The sequence below is a fragment of the Bufo gargarizans genome, chromosome 5, assembly GCF_014858855.1.
Source record: "Bufo gargarizans isolate SCDJY-AF-19 chromosome 5, ASM1485885v1, whole genome shotgun sequence".
Lineage (NCBI taxonomy): Eukaryota > Metazoa > Chordata > Amphibia > Anura > Bufonidae > Bufo > Bufo gargarizans.
The window spans coordinates 132,995,184-133,013,079 of record NC_058084.1 but is presented as its reverse complement, the minus strand read 5'-3'; the positions used below and the strand labels follow the sequence as shown (position 1 = coordinate 133,013,079).

The 17,896-nt window shown below is 40.7% G+C and overlaps 1 protein-coding gene across 3 annotated transcripts in view; it reads right to left on the bottom strand.

The window, feature by feature from the left end:
* Window positions 1-17,896, bottom strand: part of ZNF521 (zinc finger protein 521) — a 333,618-nt gene that overhangs the window by 123,765 nt on the left and 191,957 nt on the right. For 2 of the 3 annotated variants that reach the window (XM_044294192.1, XM_044294190.1), the window contains one exon: window positions 10,053-10,091. The exons of the other annotated variant lie outside the window; for it this stretch is intronic. In XM_044294192.1, coding sequence (XP_044150127.1) covers window positions 10,053-10,091 — 39 coding nt within the window. The remainder of the gene's footprint in view (window positions 1-10,052; window positions 10,092-17,896) is intronic. 3 annotated transcript variants of the gene reach the window in all.

Sequence of the window (17,896 nt, the reverse complement as noted above, 5' to 3'; positions counted from 1 at the left end):
TACATAGCTGAATTTCAACAAAGGAATCTATCTTTACAGCAAAAATTATTATAACTATAATGGTATTACTAGAACTTTCCAAAAGTTACAGAAAAATAGTTACAGAAAAATAAGAAATCTTTGTTATTTTATGCTTACTTTATGGCCTTTACTACCCACTTCATGTTGTTCTGGGCCTCCGTCAATACGTTTATAGAGCTGCATAAGCAACAATGAAAGATATTACAGCAGCCAGGGGAACAACACTCGGACAGGGCCTGACTTTTATTATTCAGGTATGTGTATACATAGGCAAAGCGGTATAAACTAGAACATGCTAGCTGTATAAGAATAGTATATGATACCCGTCTTCAGTGACAGCAGTGCTGCTACTCTATGGAATTTAATTTAAAGAGGTTGTCTACTTTCTGCATATGTTTTAGAAATACAGAACACTACACTAACGTAAAATGGAATAAAAGCCATTATATAACTTCAGGGCTTATCATCGTGAAGCCCCCATCTCTCCTGGTGCCCATGGGTACTGATGTAAAGAAGCTGCGATGTCTATAACTTTCTACAGCATTCACTGCTGGACCAGATTTAGGATGTCCATAGCTTCCACCTTCAACCTTGTGATGGCGCTGAGCGCTTTCAGCACCTGCGCAGCAGAGGACAAAGCCACCATCTTTGAAAGCTATGGATTCCATGCAATGTTCCTCCTCCTTTGCCATTGCGACCGGATGTACTTCTCTTCCTTATTGTTCACCTGCAAAAGTAGATGTAGCTGAACAGGAAGAAAATGGAGTGCGTCTGGTTGTGACGTCAGAGGAAAATCTCAAAGCCAGTCGGGCAGGCACGTGATCCCCTTGCACATGATTGCAAAATCGGCAGAGTGACAGAAAGGTAACTACTGCTCAAAGTGTCTTTTCACCACGGGTAGGCTGAAGGAGGCTTTTTAGGTACATTCTCAGAGAACCCCCTTAAGCATGCCTATATAATGTATTCTTTACACTAGTAAGTGAACAGCAATCTCCTTCAATGAGCTCTGCTTATCTGAATGTGAACGCAAAGGAAAAAAAATAAAAATACAACAAATTCCAAGTTCCTTTCTAATGATTCCAGAAACTGGCTGGGATGCGCTGCGTTCTGTGGTGAAATGAGAATGCCGGAATCTCTGTGCCAGAAATCATCAATTGTATTACAGTTCAATGCCATCTGTAGTTCAGGATACATTTCTTCAACAATAAAAAATGTACAGTTAGCATTTTAACGCACCGGACAGATGTATCGCTGCAGCAAATATTTTACATGGGACCGGAACCAAGGTTAGGACTGTAGGACGGGGCAGACAATAGGTGCGATATTATAGCTGAACGCTCTAGCCAGTAGCTCATTTTTGTTACTTTTGATAACGATTCCAGCGTTCTGAGTCCAAAGTAGTCTCCTGCACGTCTATTTCCCCTCTCCAGACTTTCCATGTTAACCCAGTGATTTACTGCTCTGCATTATGAGCAATTCACCTGCTTTGGGTGTCCCTGCGGTCTGCTACTCAGGGGAGGGAGATGTGGAATAAAAAGTTCCACATATGGTGAAGTCAAGCTGCTTGGAGCCTGCAGAGTGTCTGCTATGGGGATAGCTGTTCCTGAAAGCCCCAGCTGGTACTTGGAAGAGATTCTGCATTACTACACCTCAGTGCCTGCCTGGTTCCCTTCGGAAACTGTTGGCTTCTCATACAACAGCCATTTTCGATCTCTTCAACCCTTTTCTACTGGTTCTGTATCCAACTGAACAGTTGGTCCTCTACTGCTGGATAATCAAATTCTTCCATCTGGCCCTATCCCTGTGGAACTGAAAAGGTGTATATGTGCACCCGGTCCCCATCACATACCAGGAGAGGCTCTGACACGCTGACAAAAAGCATTCAGCAAAGCAAAAAGAGAAAAACCTGCCTTGAAAAATCATGTTATAACCATAGGACTTTTAAATGTCTCTGTAAAAACAATAAGCAGCAAACTTTTCTTCTGCTATTTAACAATCCATTACTAGCAATGAGCACAATCTGCCATGATATACTGAAAATGCAGCTGTCAAAAAAATATATAATAAAAAAATGAGGCAGCGTTTTTAGATATGAAGACAGAACAAAGCATCCTCTTTCTTTCCAATCTTAGATATGTTTCCAATCTTAGAAATCTTAACATTAACAAGCAAGATTTATGCAATTCACAGTTGGCTTTAAAACAATGCAGTCGACATACAGATGGTAAATGAACCATAAAAAATATATCATGTAATGCTGCACATCTCAATAGATAATACAGAATACAGCACACAATTCTGTGAGGTTGGGCTATATAACAGCAAAAAAAAAAAAAAGGATATGCAATTCAGGATGAACTAGTAAGTTAACGTCTCACCATCTCTGTCACCTAGTCCGTGACCTTGAGATAAGTAGACGGGCAAATTGTATCTCCTCTGAGCATATTAATTACAGAGCTGCAATTCCCAGTATTTGCGGGGGCTTACAGATGCAAAATTATAAATTCTGATAGGAGAAGTCTGAAAGGTCATGTTTTTTCGTTAAAGCCAACTAGGAATGAAAGCTGCTTCAGAAAATCCACTGAAGAATGCCTTGAGAAATAAAAACATTTATAGGGTCATTTATCAAACCGGCAGTAAGCAACACGCGACATACTCAGGGAAACAACGGGGTCAGAAAATATCCCTGCAATATGTTTGTTTAATAGTGTTACATCCTACATGCTGACATCCTGACACTGCAGAGCTGGAATTATAATTCTACACTTCAGTCTACATTGTAGTTCATGTGGAGCTCATGGATTCAACGGTATTGGGGGGGGGGCTAGTGCCTAAAAAAAACACAAAAAAAAAATGTATATGTTCACCTTCAGTACACTTTAAAAGTTTACTTACGTAATAAAAAGAATGAGGTTGATTGGATATTTACTTTATTTTTATTTTTCAAGAAAAAGGCTCCTCATGGTGTAGTAAGCTGCCACTTCCTGCATGTTGATAGCGTCCAGGAAGTCCGGTGACCGATAGGGGACTGTGAAACATTGGAATGAGAGCAGCGTGGGACCAATAATGTTCATGTGATATATTTTATTATTTTCCACCATGTGGAGCATTTTTCTTTTCTTTTTTTTCACTCCTCACACAGTTTTTTGTTTCGTCGCATAGCCCTATGTCTTTCTTTGCATTGTCATATTCTGACCCCATAACTTTTTATATTTACGTTTACGGTGCTTTTGAGGGCTAATTTTTTTGCACATCAATCTGTAGTTTTTACAGATACCATTTTTGAGTGTGTATGCCTTTTATATCAATTTTTATTAAAATTGTGGGGGGAGGTGAGGGGACCAAAAAATTGCATATCCCCATGTTGCGCTGTTCACCATACGGGATAAACACTTTTATATTTTAATGGGTTGGTAATTTGGGACACAGCAATACTAATTTTCTTTATAGTTTTGTTTTCTTTGGTGATTTGAATTTTTCTATTTGTAAAATATTTTAAAAACCCTTTTTTCCACTTTTTTATTCTTATTTTTAGTTCTCCTAGGGGACTTTAACATGTGATCATCTGATTGCTTCTTCCATAGACTGCAATTATTTAACATAGCACCCTATGGGAGATTCAGTGTGTTCCTTTCAAATCCTACCACAGGCCTTCAGAAGGCCCAAAACTGCAATTGCATCCAAGCAGCTCCCGTGATCGGCCACCTAGTGCCTGCTGTTGTAAACATCATTAAAAATAAGTATACGAACTGAAAACCCTTTTGAAGGCGGGTTCGCATTGGCATTATAGAATTCCGTTATAGGCTCCTTTGTAACAGTTATAATGGAATATAATGGAATTTTAGGACGGAATGCAAAACGGAAGCCTTTAAAAAAGCCATTTTGCTTCGTCCTAATACATGTCTATGGGGCCAAACAACAGTTCTGTTATACATAACGGAAACAATAGTCCTGTTGACAGTTAGGTCTTGAAGCTGAAGTGTTGGAATCAGGAAAAAATGGAAAGGCATTAAGGGTCTGAGTGACTGGATTACAGCATCTCCAAAATGACACAGGGGCTCTGGCTTTCATCTGGATGTCTGATCTGTGTAGATGCAAATTACCAGAGCGAGCTCTTTGCTGTCTTTTCATCAGGAACTTATATAAGACACACACATTGTTCCACAGCATTCTAGGATGTCTTCTAGACCGTTAACAATGTGTTTGTCATCAACATTGTTGACTAATTCCAGTGACAACCAAGGATAACTATAATATATTGTCTGTACAGTATAATTAATGCAATGTATTCACATTTTATTGCTTAGCTTTATGTACAATAATGGTAAGCCTCTCTCAAAACTTCACTGAAATACTGCAATTTGAATTTGTGTGCATTTAAAGCGATTTCTTTTTCCTGTCAGTTAAAACCAGATATTGACACATATACTTTTTTTTTCTAAATTGTTTTTATTTTTCAAAGGTGGACTGGATTCTCATGTTCGTTCGTTATTGCATACATCATGGACATATCATTAATTGCTTTCCACATTGGTAAAATATGAGAAATAAAGTGTGCGGTGTAGAAAACATTTTATTCACCGTGCGTTCTATTTTTTGGTGAGGTAGCACTGTGGTTGTTCTAAGGTCAGATCAATTCTGTAATGTTATAGGTAACACCGTTTATCTAGACTTAAAGGGGAGTTCCTTGCTCTCAATATAATTCATCTCAACAAGATAAGTCTATTGGGTTACTTATACTTGAAACCGCAGTTGCGTTTTTGTTGGAAAGCATTTAATGATATGTCCATGATGTATGCAATAAGGAACATGAGAATCCGGTCCACCTTTTAATCAACTCCAATTGGGAATTTGGTCACACCCCCAACGGGGTTATAAAAAGACACATCCATCTGGGATAATGTTAGGAGCCACTGATGAAGAAGCAGTCAGCTTTGAAACGCGTCTAACCGATTGCCGTATCCCTGAGGAACTTTGCTACCTAATGCAAATATTGTGACCAAGCACATACAAGCTGGTAACAGCGCGCTAAAACAATTCGAATCCCAGCACACAACTGATCACGTGGGACGCCACGTGACCCGCCGGATTACACATGACCTGCCACGCGGAAGTGACTCACAGACTGCGAGACAAACCTCCGGCTCAGACAGCGGAGATAGCCACAGCACGCTGATCCATGACAGTAGGAGAAGACGCCGAGGATACGGTAAACTTGCACTAACTTTTGAACTTTGCGAGACAAGGAGGAATATCTGTTGAACCATATACTATACCTAATGTAGGTGCCTAACTGCTAATATGAACATTCAAACAGATCCATTTAGACACATTGGATCACAGCAGACTAATTAACCCCATTCTGTCTTGAACATCTGACAACTTGATTCATCTTATCTCCCGCTTTTACAGTCAAGTGGCTTGATACAACCTCCTTACAAAGAAGGCCTATTGGGGTACAATAGAGGAACTGAATCGACATTTTACCAATATCCTATGTTCGCAGGAGTTTGCAGGACTAATAAATCCTTATTATCCTGTAGTCCCATTTGAACTATTTTTTACAGTTTTTCTGAACTATTTTGTTCAATTTTTCAGTTTTATTATTTGTTTTGATACTCTGTGTGAACATTTGCTATATCCAAACAGACCACTTGACTGCTCCCACAGCCCGTTGCAGGTGTCTGTTGGGATATATCGGATATCAATTAGACAGGCCCTGTATGGCAAATATGTATTAGAGGTTTTTAATATAAATGTTTTTTATATACATGCTCCTTTTCATATATATGTCTCTATTTACAAACCTATTTTACAATTTTGAGGTATCCCAACTTTTAAACTTTTTACTATGAATATGATAAAAATTAAATACTAACTTTCTACTAACAGTTCCGGGTGATAGAGTGCCTGTTCCACTATAAACAGATCAAATCTTAACCCCTGAAAGGACTGTGGGACAGTCCTGGTACATGAGCACCTAAGTCCACTAGTTGAGTGGGATGAGCCACTACCTATCAATTATATTGCTCTTTTTTATATGTGTTACTCTACAAAACAACAGCCTCATTCAGGATAACAGTTCTATCACTGGATTCTTTCTGGAGTCTGAACCTAATAACTGTGCTCAAATGGGAGCAGTGAGAGTTTCCCATAGCAATCATTAAACTGGGGGCCCTGTCAGGTACTGGTTGACACTATCACACACCTAACCACCACCTTGAACATGGGTAATTGGTACATCTTGGCACCTAATGTCCTCTCCATGATCCTTGAATTGATATCCTCCTCTTGTTTTCTAATTTTGGGCAACCATTTAAATAAGTAATATGGCCACTCAAGGCTAGGCCCCTTATTTCAGGAGCCCTATAGCAGTTTTACTTGCTGCCTTGATTATATATGCGTCATTACATATGGGTGCTTTGATCAATCATTGATTATTTATTAAGAGAGTCATTAAATACTATAGGAATTTTTATGCAGGCAACTTGCTATTGGGCTCCTGGAACGAGGAAGCTAGCCTTGACTGGCCATATTGAAGATTCATTTAGAGCACATTAATGCTTAAAAGTGACCAAGCTTCAAGGGCTGGCTCCCCACTCCTTTGTTCCTAAAGCTTTGGCTGCTCCGCTAGGCTCCCTGGATGTAAACTTCCCCTTTAACACCGCTGCAGCCAATAACTGGCTGCAGCGGTGACCTGCTCCCTTGCATCAGGACAAATGGTCAAGTGACACAAGGGAAACAGGTCACCGCTGTGGCCAGAAACAGGAAATTCCCTTCCCCCCGCAAAAGGTACACAACCCCTTTAAGCCATAAAAGTGGTTATTTATTGACAGAACAGCATTGATTATCGTTTTGTTTTCATGGCATTTAACATCAAACAGTGTAAAAACATGAGCACCAATCTCACTCCTTTCACTGGTTCTGTGGTATAGACATTTCAGACTAAATCCTAAATTAGGAACCATTACAAGTCATAAAGCTTAAACTCAATAGCACTGTAAGCCTCTTTGAAAAAAAAAATCCCCCTTGTACAAATGCGTGCCAGTCTATTATGTCAGAATCAATTAGTTTTATTCATTAAGCCTTTATTTATTAACATAATACCCTGTATGCAGCAATTGCTATTAGGACTAAACACGGTGGTTCAGTGTTTAACACTGGGGTCCTAGGTTCAAATCCGACCAAGGACAACCTCTGCATGGAGTTTGTATGTTCTACTGTATCTACTGTAGAGTACAAGTAAATATAGAAGACCTATACAACTTAAAGGAGTTGTTCAGAATTAAAATACAAGTCTGTTTTTTTTTTTTTTTTAAACAGTGCCATTCTTGTCAATGGACTGTGTCTCATACTGTATCGTATCCTCATTACAGTGAACAGGGATGAGCAGCAACACCAGGCACAGACAATGGAGAAGAGTGGAGCCGTTTCTGTAGAAAAAAATAATTATTTTCTTTTTCTGATTCTGGACATCCCCTTTAAGTTGACTCTATCTCACAGATTAGATACAATGGCAGACACTCCTGTTGATTCCAGCGTGATTTGCCGCCAATTTATCATGTATGCCCCCTTCCCCCCGCCCCTACTTATCCTCTGATGGAAGATGTTGGGGTAAATGAGGATGGTGCATGCTGGATTTCAACACGTACAATCCTTTCTGCTGTTGACAGATAAGCCACTTATATATTCCACTTATATATTTTGGTGACATCCACTTTAAACATAATTTTCTTTAATATCAAGATAAATATTATTTTATGTTGTAACATGATAAATGTAATTTAAAAAAATATTCTGATATGTCATAGTGACACATCAGAAGTTTTAATAGGTGAGGGTCTGGGTGCTGCAACCCCCACTGACCACTGGAACATAGGGACAGAAGTGTTCATCTGAATGATGTGCCCCTGTAGAATTGACTGACATGTTTCATCTCTCCTGCTCCCTTTGTTTTAATAACAGTGAAAGTCTCAGGACATGGACCCTCACCAATCAAAACTTCCGAAATGTTACAGAAGTTCTTATGGAACTAAAGTCATCTTTTGAATAAATCACTAAACCTAGAAAAAAAAAAAAAAAAAGCAATTGGGGGGGGGGGGGGGCTCCTGCTGCAGCCTGTTGTCTTACAGTCATCTAGCCACAGGACACTGAGGAGTAGAAGGGGGACATAGCTGTTATGAAGAAGGCTCTTGTTTCACAAAATACGCTGTTTTGATACTAATATAAACTACCGTAATATTAGAAGACACCAGAATAGTAACCTGCAGATATGTTTTTTCATGGCTGAGCTCATGACACACATAGAAGAGATTTCTTTATATATTTCTGTTTTATTGTAATATGAGACAAAATCTGATCAAAGAGAAGAAGGACATGAGGGGAGGAATTGCTGGGATCTTCTTGAGCATTTTCAGTTTAGTGTTCCTTAAGTACCACTATTCTTATTTCTTTCATTTCTCCTGGCCACAAGCCTCCAAAATATTAGCTATATATAATATACATACCCCTCAACATTGAAATTTCAACACCATGCAGTTATGGAATTATGGAAATCATAGGATAGGTATGTTGATGATATGCAAATGCTAAAAAATGGAAACAAAATATTGAAATCATCTTGATTTAAATAAGTATAGCGTATGAGCGCTATGCGCAGAAATACATGCACTTATACGCCTTGGCATGCTATGAATGAGGCTCCTAATGGTTGTCTGAGGAATGTTCTGCCAAGCTGAATATACTTGGGCAACTCATCAAGATCCGCTGCTGGCAGCTCCCTTTTCATTTGTCCAACAATGATGCCCCAGATGTGTTCGATGGGAGACACGTCCTGAGAAGCTTCAGGCCATGGTAGAACATTTAGATCAGACAGGCTGCTCATAGTAGCATGAGCGACATGTGGCCAAGCATTGTCCTGTTAAAAAATTGCTCCTGGGACACTTCGATAAACTGTACCAGTGGTTCCATGACCAAATCGTTTCAACACTGAGCTGAAATGATTACATGTGTTTGGCTGCTGTACAATGTACCGCGCCACACCATGTGAAGGGCTCTTCATAACGTTGTCCAAGTGGTCTCCAGACCAATCTGTGGCTATAATTGTGCCCAAAAAAAAAAAAGACTCATCACTGAAGGGGACAGACAGCCATACTAGCCTTCATTGCTGTCTTGCTGTGCACCATAATAGCCTTTGAGAGCGGTGGTGTGAGGTCAGTGAAACACCAGTAGCTTAATGTCTGGCTCGTAGCTCAACGTCGTGCAAACACCTTCTGATGGTTTGTGTGAACAATGTTTGCCAATCTAGGCTTGGGATGTGACATGCAGTTTCACTCGCAGTACAGAATGGATCACTGTGCGCCATTCTTCTAATCAGACAATCTGTCTGTGCAGAGTGTCGCCTCTGTGCACTTCTTGCTGTCATTCTAGTTCATTGGTGTTCTCCCAACCACCAGGACATGCAACGCTAAACATTGCTGACATCTCGGCCTAGCCATGTAGCAATGTAAACCAAGGTCCAGCAATAACTGGTACATCGATGAACAGGAGGCATCACACAATCTTCCACACAACTTAATCCAATTTTTGAGCTTTTATGTGGCTGAAAAACTTTTTGCTGTTTGGCGCAGGCAGAATCCAGAATTCTTCGGCCAGACCGCTTCTGTACCATACTTGACCAAACACTGAGGCAAAGGTGCAGACACGAGACTTTGGAGATAGTGACTATGTCTTCACTACCTGGGCCTGTCAGTTAAAGTGTTGAGGGCGCACAGGAGAGTGAGCGGAGCCTCTGGGTGACACATGGTGCAACGGTAATGCCCACATTGCACCCAGGACTAATTCGCATATTATTATTAAAACACTGTTTTCTCTGCAATGTGGCAACTGAGTGAGATGGGACCAACACCATTAGATTCAGCTGACAAGGGCTCATCTTATTGAGGTATTTAGTGACAGATTCCCTTTAATGTTTATGGATGAAATATACTGAATATGTCAGTAGTATAACAATAAAAAAGGTAAATAGTTACTGTTACTTGGCTGTATCTTGTCTTCAGAATAAACTGTACCTATAATTTTGAGGAGAAAGGGTGAAAAGAATATAATCACAAGCCATAATAATCATTGATGAACTTTAATATTGTCTAAGAGCGCATAAAAAAAGTAGGGAATTGCATAGGCAGTAGCAGGAGTGTACAAGGATCCCATAGGACCCTATATTAAAGCATAGTATGTGCTCCCCTGCCCCGCTAATTTCCCAGTACATGTGTGTCAAACACTCCTAGGCAATGCAGAAAACAAGGTGCAAAGCCCTAGATTTCAGAATTATATATTTTTTTTTTCTTATTAAGCAGAAGTAAGGCTACTTTCACACTAGCATTAATACTTTCCGGTATTGAGATCCGTCATAAGGTCTCAATACCAGAAAAAACGCTTCAGTTTTGTCCCCATTCATTGTCAATAGGGACAAAACAGAACTAACTAGAACGAAATGCTCAAAAATGTATTCTGTTGCGTTCTCACACCGGAGAGCAATGCTGCCGTTTGCTTTTCGTCCTGGGATGCGGAGCAAAACGGATCCGTCATGACCCACAATGCAAGTCAATAGGGACTGATCCGTTTTCTCTGACACAATAGAAAACGGATCCGTCCTCTATTGACTTTCAGTGGAGTTCATGACGGATCTGTCTTGGCTATGTTAAAGATAATACAAATGGATCCGTTCAGAACGGATGCAGATGGTTGTATTATTAGTAACGGAAGCGTTCTTGCTGAACCCTGCCGGATCCAGTAAATACACTAGTGTGAAAGTAGCCCAAGTTTAATTAAAAAAAGGCCTTACCCACTTTATGTCAGAAAAAGGATCTGGTGCTTCAGAAATAGGGCACTCATTCTGACCACCATATTTCTCAATGTATTTACACCAGACAACTGGTTTAAATACGCTGATAAATCTCCTGCTTCATTTCACATATTACAGAGCTGTCTGCCTGCAGCCACCACTAGAGGCACTCTGTGCATAGGAGTTTATATGGTTACATGGGCGTAGCTATAGGGGGTGCAGAGGTGGCAGTAGCTACCAGGCCCAGGAACCTGAGGCGGCCCAAAGACCCTTGTGCCGCATAAGCAGACACCGGTATTATAGAAAGTACATACTGGTCAAGTTACACCTCTGGCTGGAGTAAAGGGGTTAGTTAGGTCAAGAATTTGGTATGGGGTGGTGCCTTTTCAATTTTTACCTCAGGCAGCACGAAGGCAATGTGCTTTCCTTTCTGTGAGCACTCAGTGAATCGGGGCCCAAGCTGACCTCTTGCACCAGGGCCCATGAGCCTTTAGCTACGCCCTTGTATGGTTACCATTGTCTGCAATGGAAGCTTTAATCATCTCTTTACACTGATCTTTACAAATGCTATGTTTTCACATCGGGAACAGAAGGAGTTCAGCATCGGGCCTCTCCTTCCCCCAATCCCCATAGCAGTTGCGTGGTCTGCCTCTGTTAAAGGTATACCACTGGGCAGCAATACCATAATATCAATAATACGTTGTTCTAAAAAAAAAGAGAATAGAGCCAGTTACTATAAGTTTTGCTCGGGAAGCCATCTAAGGCAGTTTACAGCAATCTCTAGTCTGCAAACATTCAAAAATTCATTCAAACAGCCAAAGAATCCTGTTAACACTATTACATGAGATATTAGGCAAGTGCATAAAATAGTCCTCGTGCACATTCATCCTGGCATCATGTATTGCTTTCTGCAAAGTGTCTCCTTTAGGTCGGATGGTCAGACATCAAGCTTCACCTAGCTCATTTATCCTGGATGTTATAAATGACTTGAGGTTATTTACAGCTCGACAGTACAAAGCCTCACAAGAATAAACAGAGATTTTCATTAATTTGACTCCTATGCAATTTTAAATCTCCCATTCTGTGGAAGCACTGTTAGTGAACGGCCCCATTACAGCTTAATGGACGTTGTTAATTCCTAAAGAGTCTTAATTTCAGATTTTTAATCACCCCTTAACTATTCAATTAAATTTCAATAAAATGTTAAGTACTTACACTAGCCTACCCATTTTTCGTCGTAAAATAGTTTTCACATTAATACTGATAGGGAATGGTGTGAATGGAAGGAGGTTAATAAAATGAAGGAGTATTCTATACCGCAGTCCTGCTGGACACATAACAAACCGTCAAACATAGCAAACACGGAAAATATTTATCATTTCTAAGTACATACCATACCGTACATTTGCAAATGTGAGTCATAGAAGGTAAGCCCATCTGCTTTACCACATTTTCTCCTCACTTCTGAAGTGAACGTGTAAAGCATCCATTCCACATATGTGTACAAAATTCATTAAAAGCGAACAATAAATTTGCACAACCTTTTATCAAACACCGCATATGCCGCCATTAAAGTTTACATGCAACCCACACCCATCTGTAATACAGCAAATTTTAGCTACTGCGATACAACCACATAACCCTGGCCAGACAGGACTTACATTTCCAAAAGTTCTTATGAGATTGTAAAGTCGTCAATACATTTTAGGCTACATGCAGACGACCATATGTGTTTTGCAGTCCGCAAATTGCGGATCCGCAAAAAAAAAAGAGTGACATCCGTATGCCATTTGTTTCTTTTGCGGATCCATTGTTACACAGCCTAAAACGGACAAGAATAGCACATGTTATATTATTTTTGCGGGGCTAAGGAACGGACATACGGATGCTACGCGGTGTGCGGTCCGCATTTTTTGCGGACCCATTGAAATGAATGGCTCCTCATCCGATCCGCAAAAAAAGAAAGAATGGACACGGAAACAAAATACGTTCGTGTGCATGAGGCCTTAGATAGCTGTCTGCCAAATGCTCTTTCCCAAGCTCCACCTTAGGCCTCTTGCACACGAAAGTTTTTTTTTTTCTGTTTACACTCCATTTTTTGCGTTCCTTATACAGACCATATACGGAACCATTCATTTCAATGGATCCGCCCAAAAAAATGGAAGGTACTCTGTATGCTTTCTATTTCCTTATTTCCATTTCGTTCAAGGATAGAACATGTGCTATTATTGCCCGCAAATCACGTTCTGTGGCTTCATTCAAGTCAATGGGTCCGCAACGGTCTTCCGTATCCGTCCTGTTTATGCGGAACAATCTATTAAAAATTTTATGCCAAGTCCAATTTTTTTATGTACTTACTGTTTAAGGCCTCATGCACACGACCGTTGTGTGCATCCGTGGCCGTTGTGCCGTTTTTCATTTTTTTTCGCGGACCCATTGACTTTCAATAGGTCCGTGGAAAAATCGGAAAATGCACCGTTTGGCAGCCGCATCCGTGATCCGTATTTCCTGGCCGTGAAAAAAATATGACCTGTCCTATTTTTTTCACGGCCAACGGTTCACGGACCCATTCAAGTCAATGGGTCCGTGAAAAATCACGGATGCACACAATATTGTCATCCGCGTCCGTGATCCGTGTCCGTTTTTTCCTATCATTTCAATGGCAAACTTGACCTAGATTTTCTTTTAATTTTTCATGTCCGTGGATTCTCCAAAAATCAAGGAAGACCCACGGACGAAAAAACGGTCACTGATCACGGACCTACGGACCCCATTTTTGCGGACCTTAAAAAAAAAACGATTGTGTGCATGAGGCCTAAAAATTATTGTATGCTTCCGTTTCCGATACACAAAAAACGGATCACAAATAAAAACCAAATGGAAAAACGGAACGCAAAACGGAACGGAAACACTATTGAAACAAAAAACTGAACAATGGATCCGTTAAAAACGGACCGCAAAATACAAAAAAGCCATACGGTAGTGTGCAAGAGGCCTTACACACATGCATGCTCTCATGTGTTCTGAATGCGGACAGGTGCTGCTAGACATCCCCGGGCCAGCTTATCTTCTGAGAACATAAAGATTGGGCATGATGGAATCCAATAGCTCAATCCATCCTTACTCAACCTCTGCACTGCGGGAGGCTGGGAGGTCCCACATACACATTAGGAAAAGTCGCAGCACAAATATGATTTACTATTTTCACTGACGGGGAAGACATCAAAAGTGGAGGAAAACTGGCTTAGTTGCCCATAGCAACCAAATTTCACCTTTCCTTTTTCAGACCTCCTTTGGAAAATGAAAGGTGGAATCTGAATGGTTGCTACGGTTGAAAAAAGACAAATGTCCATCAAGTTCAACCAAGGATGATAGGTCTGGAAGGAAATCCCAGAAGGAAGTGAGATTCAGATTTCTACACGTTTTCATAAGCATTAATGTTTTTTACTTTTAAGAATTCGTCTAAACCCTTTTTAAAACTGTCCACTGTTCCTGCTGTGACCACGTCCTGAGGAAGTCTATTCAACAGATTCACAGTTCTTACAGTAAAGAAGCTTTGAGGCTTCCAGAGACTGAACTTTTTCCTCTTGAATCAGAGGCAGTGCCCCATTGTCTTTTGGGCACATTTTACATGGAACTGTTTTTTACCATATTTTTTGTATGGCCCATTTATATATTTGTATAGGTTAATCATGTCCCCCCTTAGACGTCTCTTCTCAAGACTAAATAAATTCAATTATTTTAATCTTTCTTCATAACTAAGACCATCCATGCCCCTCATCAGTTTAGTCGCTCTCCTCTGTACTTTTTCCAGCTGCAGTGCGTCCTTTCTATGGACTGGTGCCCAGAACTGAACTGCATATTCCAGATGAGGCCGCACCAACGCTTTGTAAAGTGGTAATATTATACATCCCTGCTCCGGGAGTCCATTCCTCGTTTAATGCATGACAATATCCTGGTGGCCTTAGAAGCAGCTGATTGACATTGTGTGCTGTAATTCAATCTACCATCCACAAGGACACCCAAATCCTTCTCTATAAGTGACTCCCCCAGTGTTACATCACCTAGGACATATGAAGCACAGAGATTAATACTACCAATATGCCTAACTTTATATTTGTCCACATTTAACCTCATTTTCAAGTTGATGCCCAGGGTTTAAGTCAGCTTGTAGTATATGGACATCTTTAATAGATTGTACAGTTCTACCTTGCTTATTGTCATCTGGAAAAATACATATGGTGCTATTAATCCCCTCCTCAATATCATTAATAAATTATATAATAAAGGGCCCACCACTGAACCTTGGGGTACACCACTTTGGGCCCATTCTGAATAGGAATCATTGACCACAACTCTCTGGACACGGTCCATCAGCCAGTTTTCAATCCAATTACAAACTATACTTTCCAAGCCTATAGACCTTACTTTACCTATTAAGCGTCTATGAGGGACAGTATCAAAAGTCTTTGCAAAATCCAGAAACACTACATCCACAGCCGCCCCTCTGTCCAGGCTACTACTCACCTCCTCATAAAAACAAATCTGGTTAGTTTGACAACTTCTGTCCTTGGTAAACCCATGCTGGTTATTACTTATAATATTATTTATAGTCATAGTTACATACTCCTGTATATAGTCCCTTAAGAGTCCTTCAAACATTTTTCCCACAACAGAAGTTAAACTAACTAACCTGTGGAGCACCTTGATCCTTTTTTGAATATGGGCACCACGTTTGCTTTTTGCCAATCACTTGGCACTGTACCAGTACCTAGAGAATCTTTAAAAATTATAAACAGGGGCATAGCAATGACTGAACTGAGCTCTTTAAGCACTCTTGGGTGTTCTCCATCTGGACCCGGAGCCTTGTTCACATTTACCCTATTTAACTTCTCTTGGACCATATCTACAGTTAGCCAATTGAGTATATCACTGGATGTACTAACAGCCCCGGTGCCACAGATATCAGCTCCTTTCTCCTCTTTTGTATATACAGAGCTAAAAAAACTATTTAGGGGAGCTACCTGCTCAGACCTAGGTTTTTTAGCATTTATATATTTTAAAAACTTTTTGGGATTTGTTTTGCTTTCTTTTGCTACCTGCTGTTCATTTTGTATCTTTGCTAATTTTATCTCCTTTTTACAGATTTTATTAAGCCCTTTGTAATCTTCAAACACTACAGCTGACCCCTCAGATTTGTATTGTTTAAATGCCCTCTTTTTGTCTTTTATTGCCCCTTTTACAGTAGCTGTAAGCCATGGGGGGTTTAATTTTAGCCTTTTATACTTGTTACCTAAAGGGATACATTTTTTTGTGCAATTACTCAATGTGGATTTCAAGCTCTCCCATTTATCCTCAATATTATATTGTGACAGTAGCTGCTCCCAGTCTATGCCCTGAAAATATATCTTTCTTTATTTCTCCCACATACGCATTCGATGGTCGTCTGATCTTATCGAACACAGCTCATTCAGAGGGCATACATTGTATGTGTATGAGCAGCTTATTGGCCAGCTTAAAAGGGCTTCTGTCAGCCCACTAAACCGTTTTTCTTTTTTTTTTTGTTAATAATAATCCCTACCCTGCGAGCTCCCTATACATAAGCTAAATATTCATTTTTGTTCAGTAGATTTTGTTAAAAAGCAATTTTTATAATATGTAAATTACCTTGCTACCAGCAAGTAGGGCGGCTACTTGCTGGTAGCAGCCGCATCCTCCTCTCATAATGACGCCCCCTCTGCTGTGTGATTGACAGGGCCAGGGAATGGGATCGTTCTCTGCTGGACCTGTTTGAATTCAAAATATCGCGCCTGCGCCGTACCTGTCTTTAATCGGCGCAGGCGCACTGAGAGGCGGCCGCTTTGTCGGCCGCTCCATCCTCAATGCGCCTGCGCCGATGACGTCACATCTACACCCGGCGCAGGCGCATTGAGGATGGAGCGGCCGAGAGAGTGGCCGCCTCTCAGTGCGCCTGCGCTGATTAAAGACAGGTACGGTGCAGGCGCGATATTTTGAATTCAAACAGGGCCAGCAGAGAATGATCCCGTTCCCTGGCCCTGTCAATCACACAGCGGAGGGGGCGTCATTAGCAGCGGAGGATGCGGCTGCTACCAGCAAGTAGCCTCCCTACTTGCTGGTAGCAAGGTAATTTACATATTATAAAAATTGCTTTTTAACAAAATCTACTAAACAAAAATGAATATTTAGCTTATGTATAGGGAGCTCGCAGTGTAGGGATTATTATTAACCAAGAAAGAAAAAAAAAATACGGTTTAGTGGGCTGGCAGAAGCCCTTTAATTCTGGTTTATTAGAACCATGGGGAAACGTGCTATTATGTTACAGCCATGTGAAGGTGGGAATTTGTGACCTGTTAGTTCCCTGGATTAACATTAACTCTATGTATCAGTCAGCACTATGAGCAGTCTCCATCTTCCACCATCTTGGTTAAATCTTTAAGGATGGGTCTCATTCTCTGTTTAAAATCTCTGTAAAACAAACAAACTTTAGACCAGAGGTCTGACACATGCAGCCCAGAGGCAATTTTCTGCCTCTGTGGGGGAAGGGGCAGCTACTGTACCATTTAGCCTGATAGGATGCAGGGCACTACAGAGTTTTTTTTTTTACAACTGTGGGCTCTATACTTTGTAAAACAGCCTTATTAGTACCGGGGGGCTCTAAAGGGGTGTCATATAGGGGGGCCTTGTTACTGCTAGGCGCACAACAGGGGGGCCTTATTTCTACTGGGGTCACTATGGTGTCATTACTACTACTGGGGGTACTGTGGTGGCATTATTATTAGGCACAATATGGAGGGCATTACTAGTAATGGGGGCACTCTTGGGGAACATGATCAGTAATCTAGAGGACACAATACTATTAAGGGCAGTCTGGGAGCACTAATAACATAGGGGGACTATCTGTACGGCACTATTATTTTGACAGTATAGTGTTGAGGGGTATTGGAGAGCACAGTGGGCACAGCATTGGGACTAGCAGCAGGAAAACGATATTGGGGCAGTGAGGAATCTAAC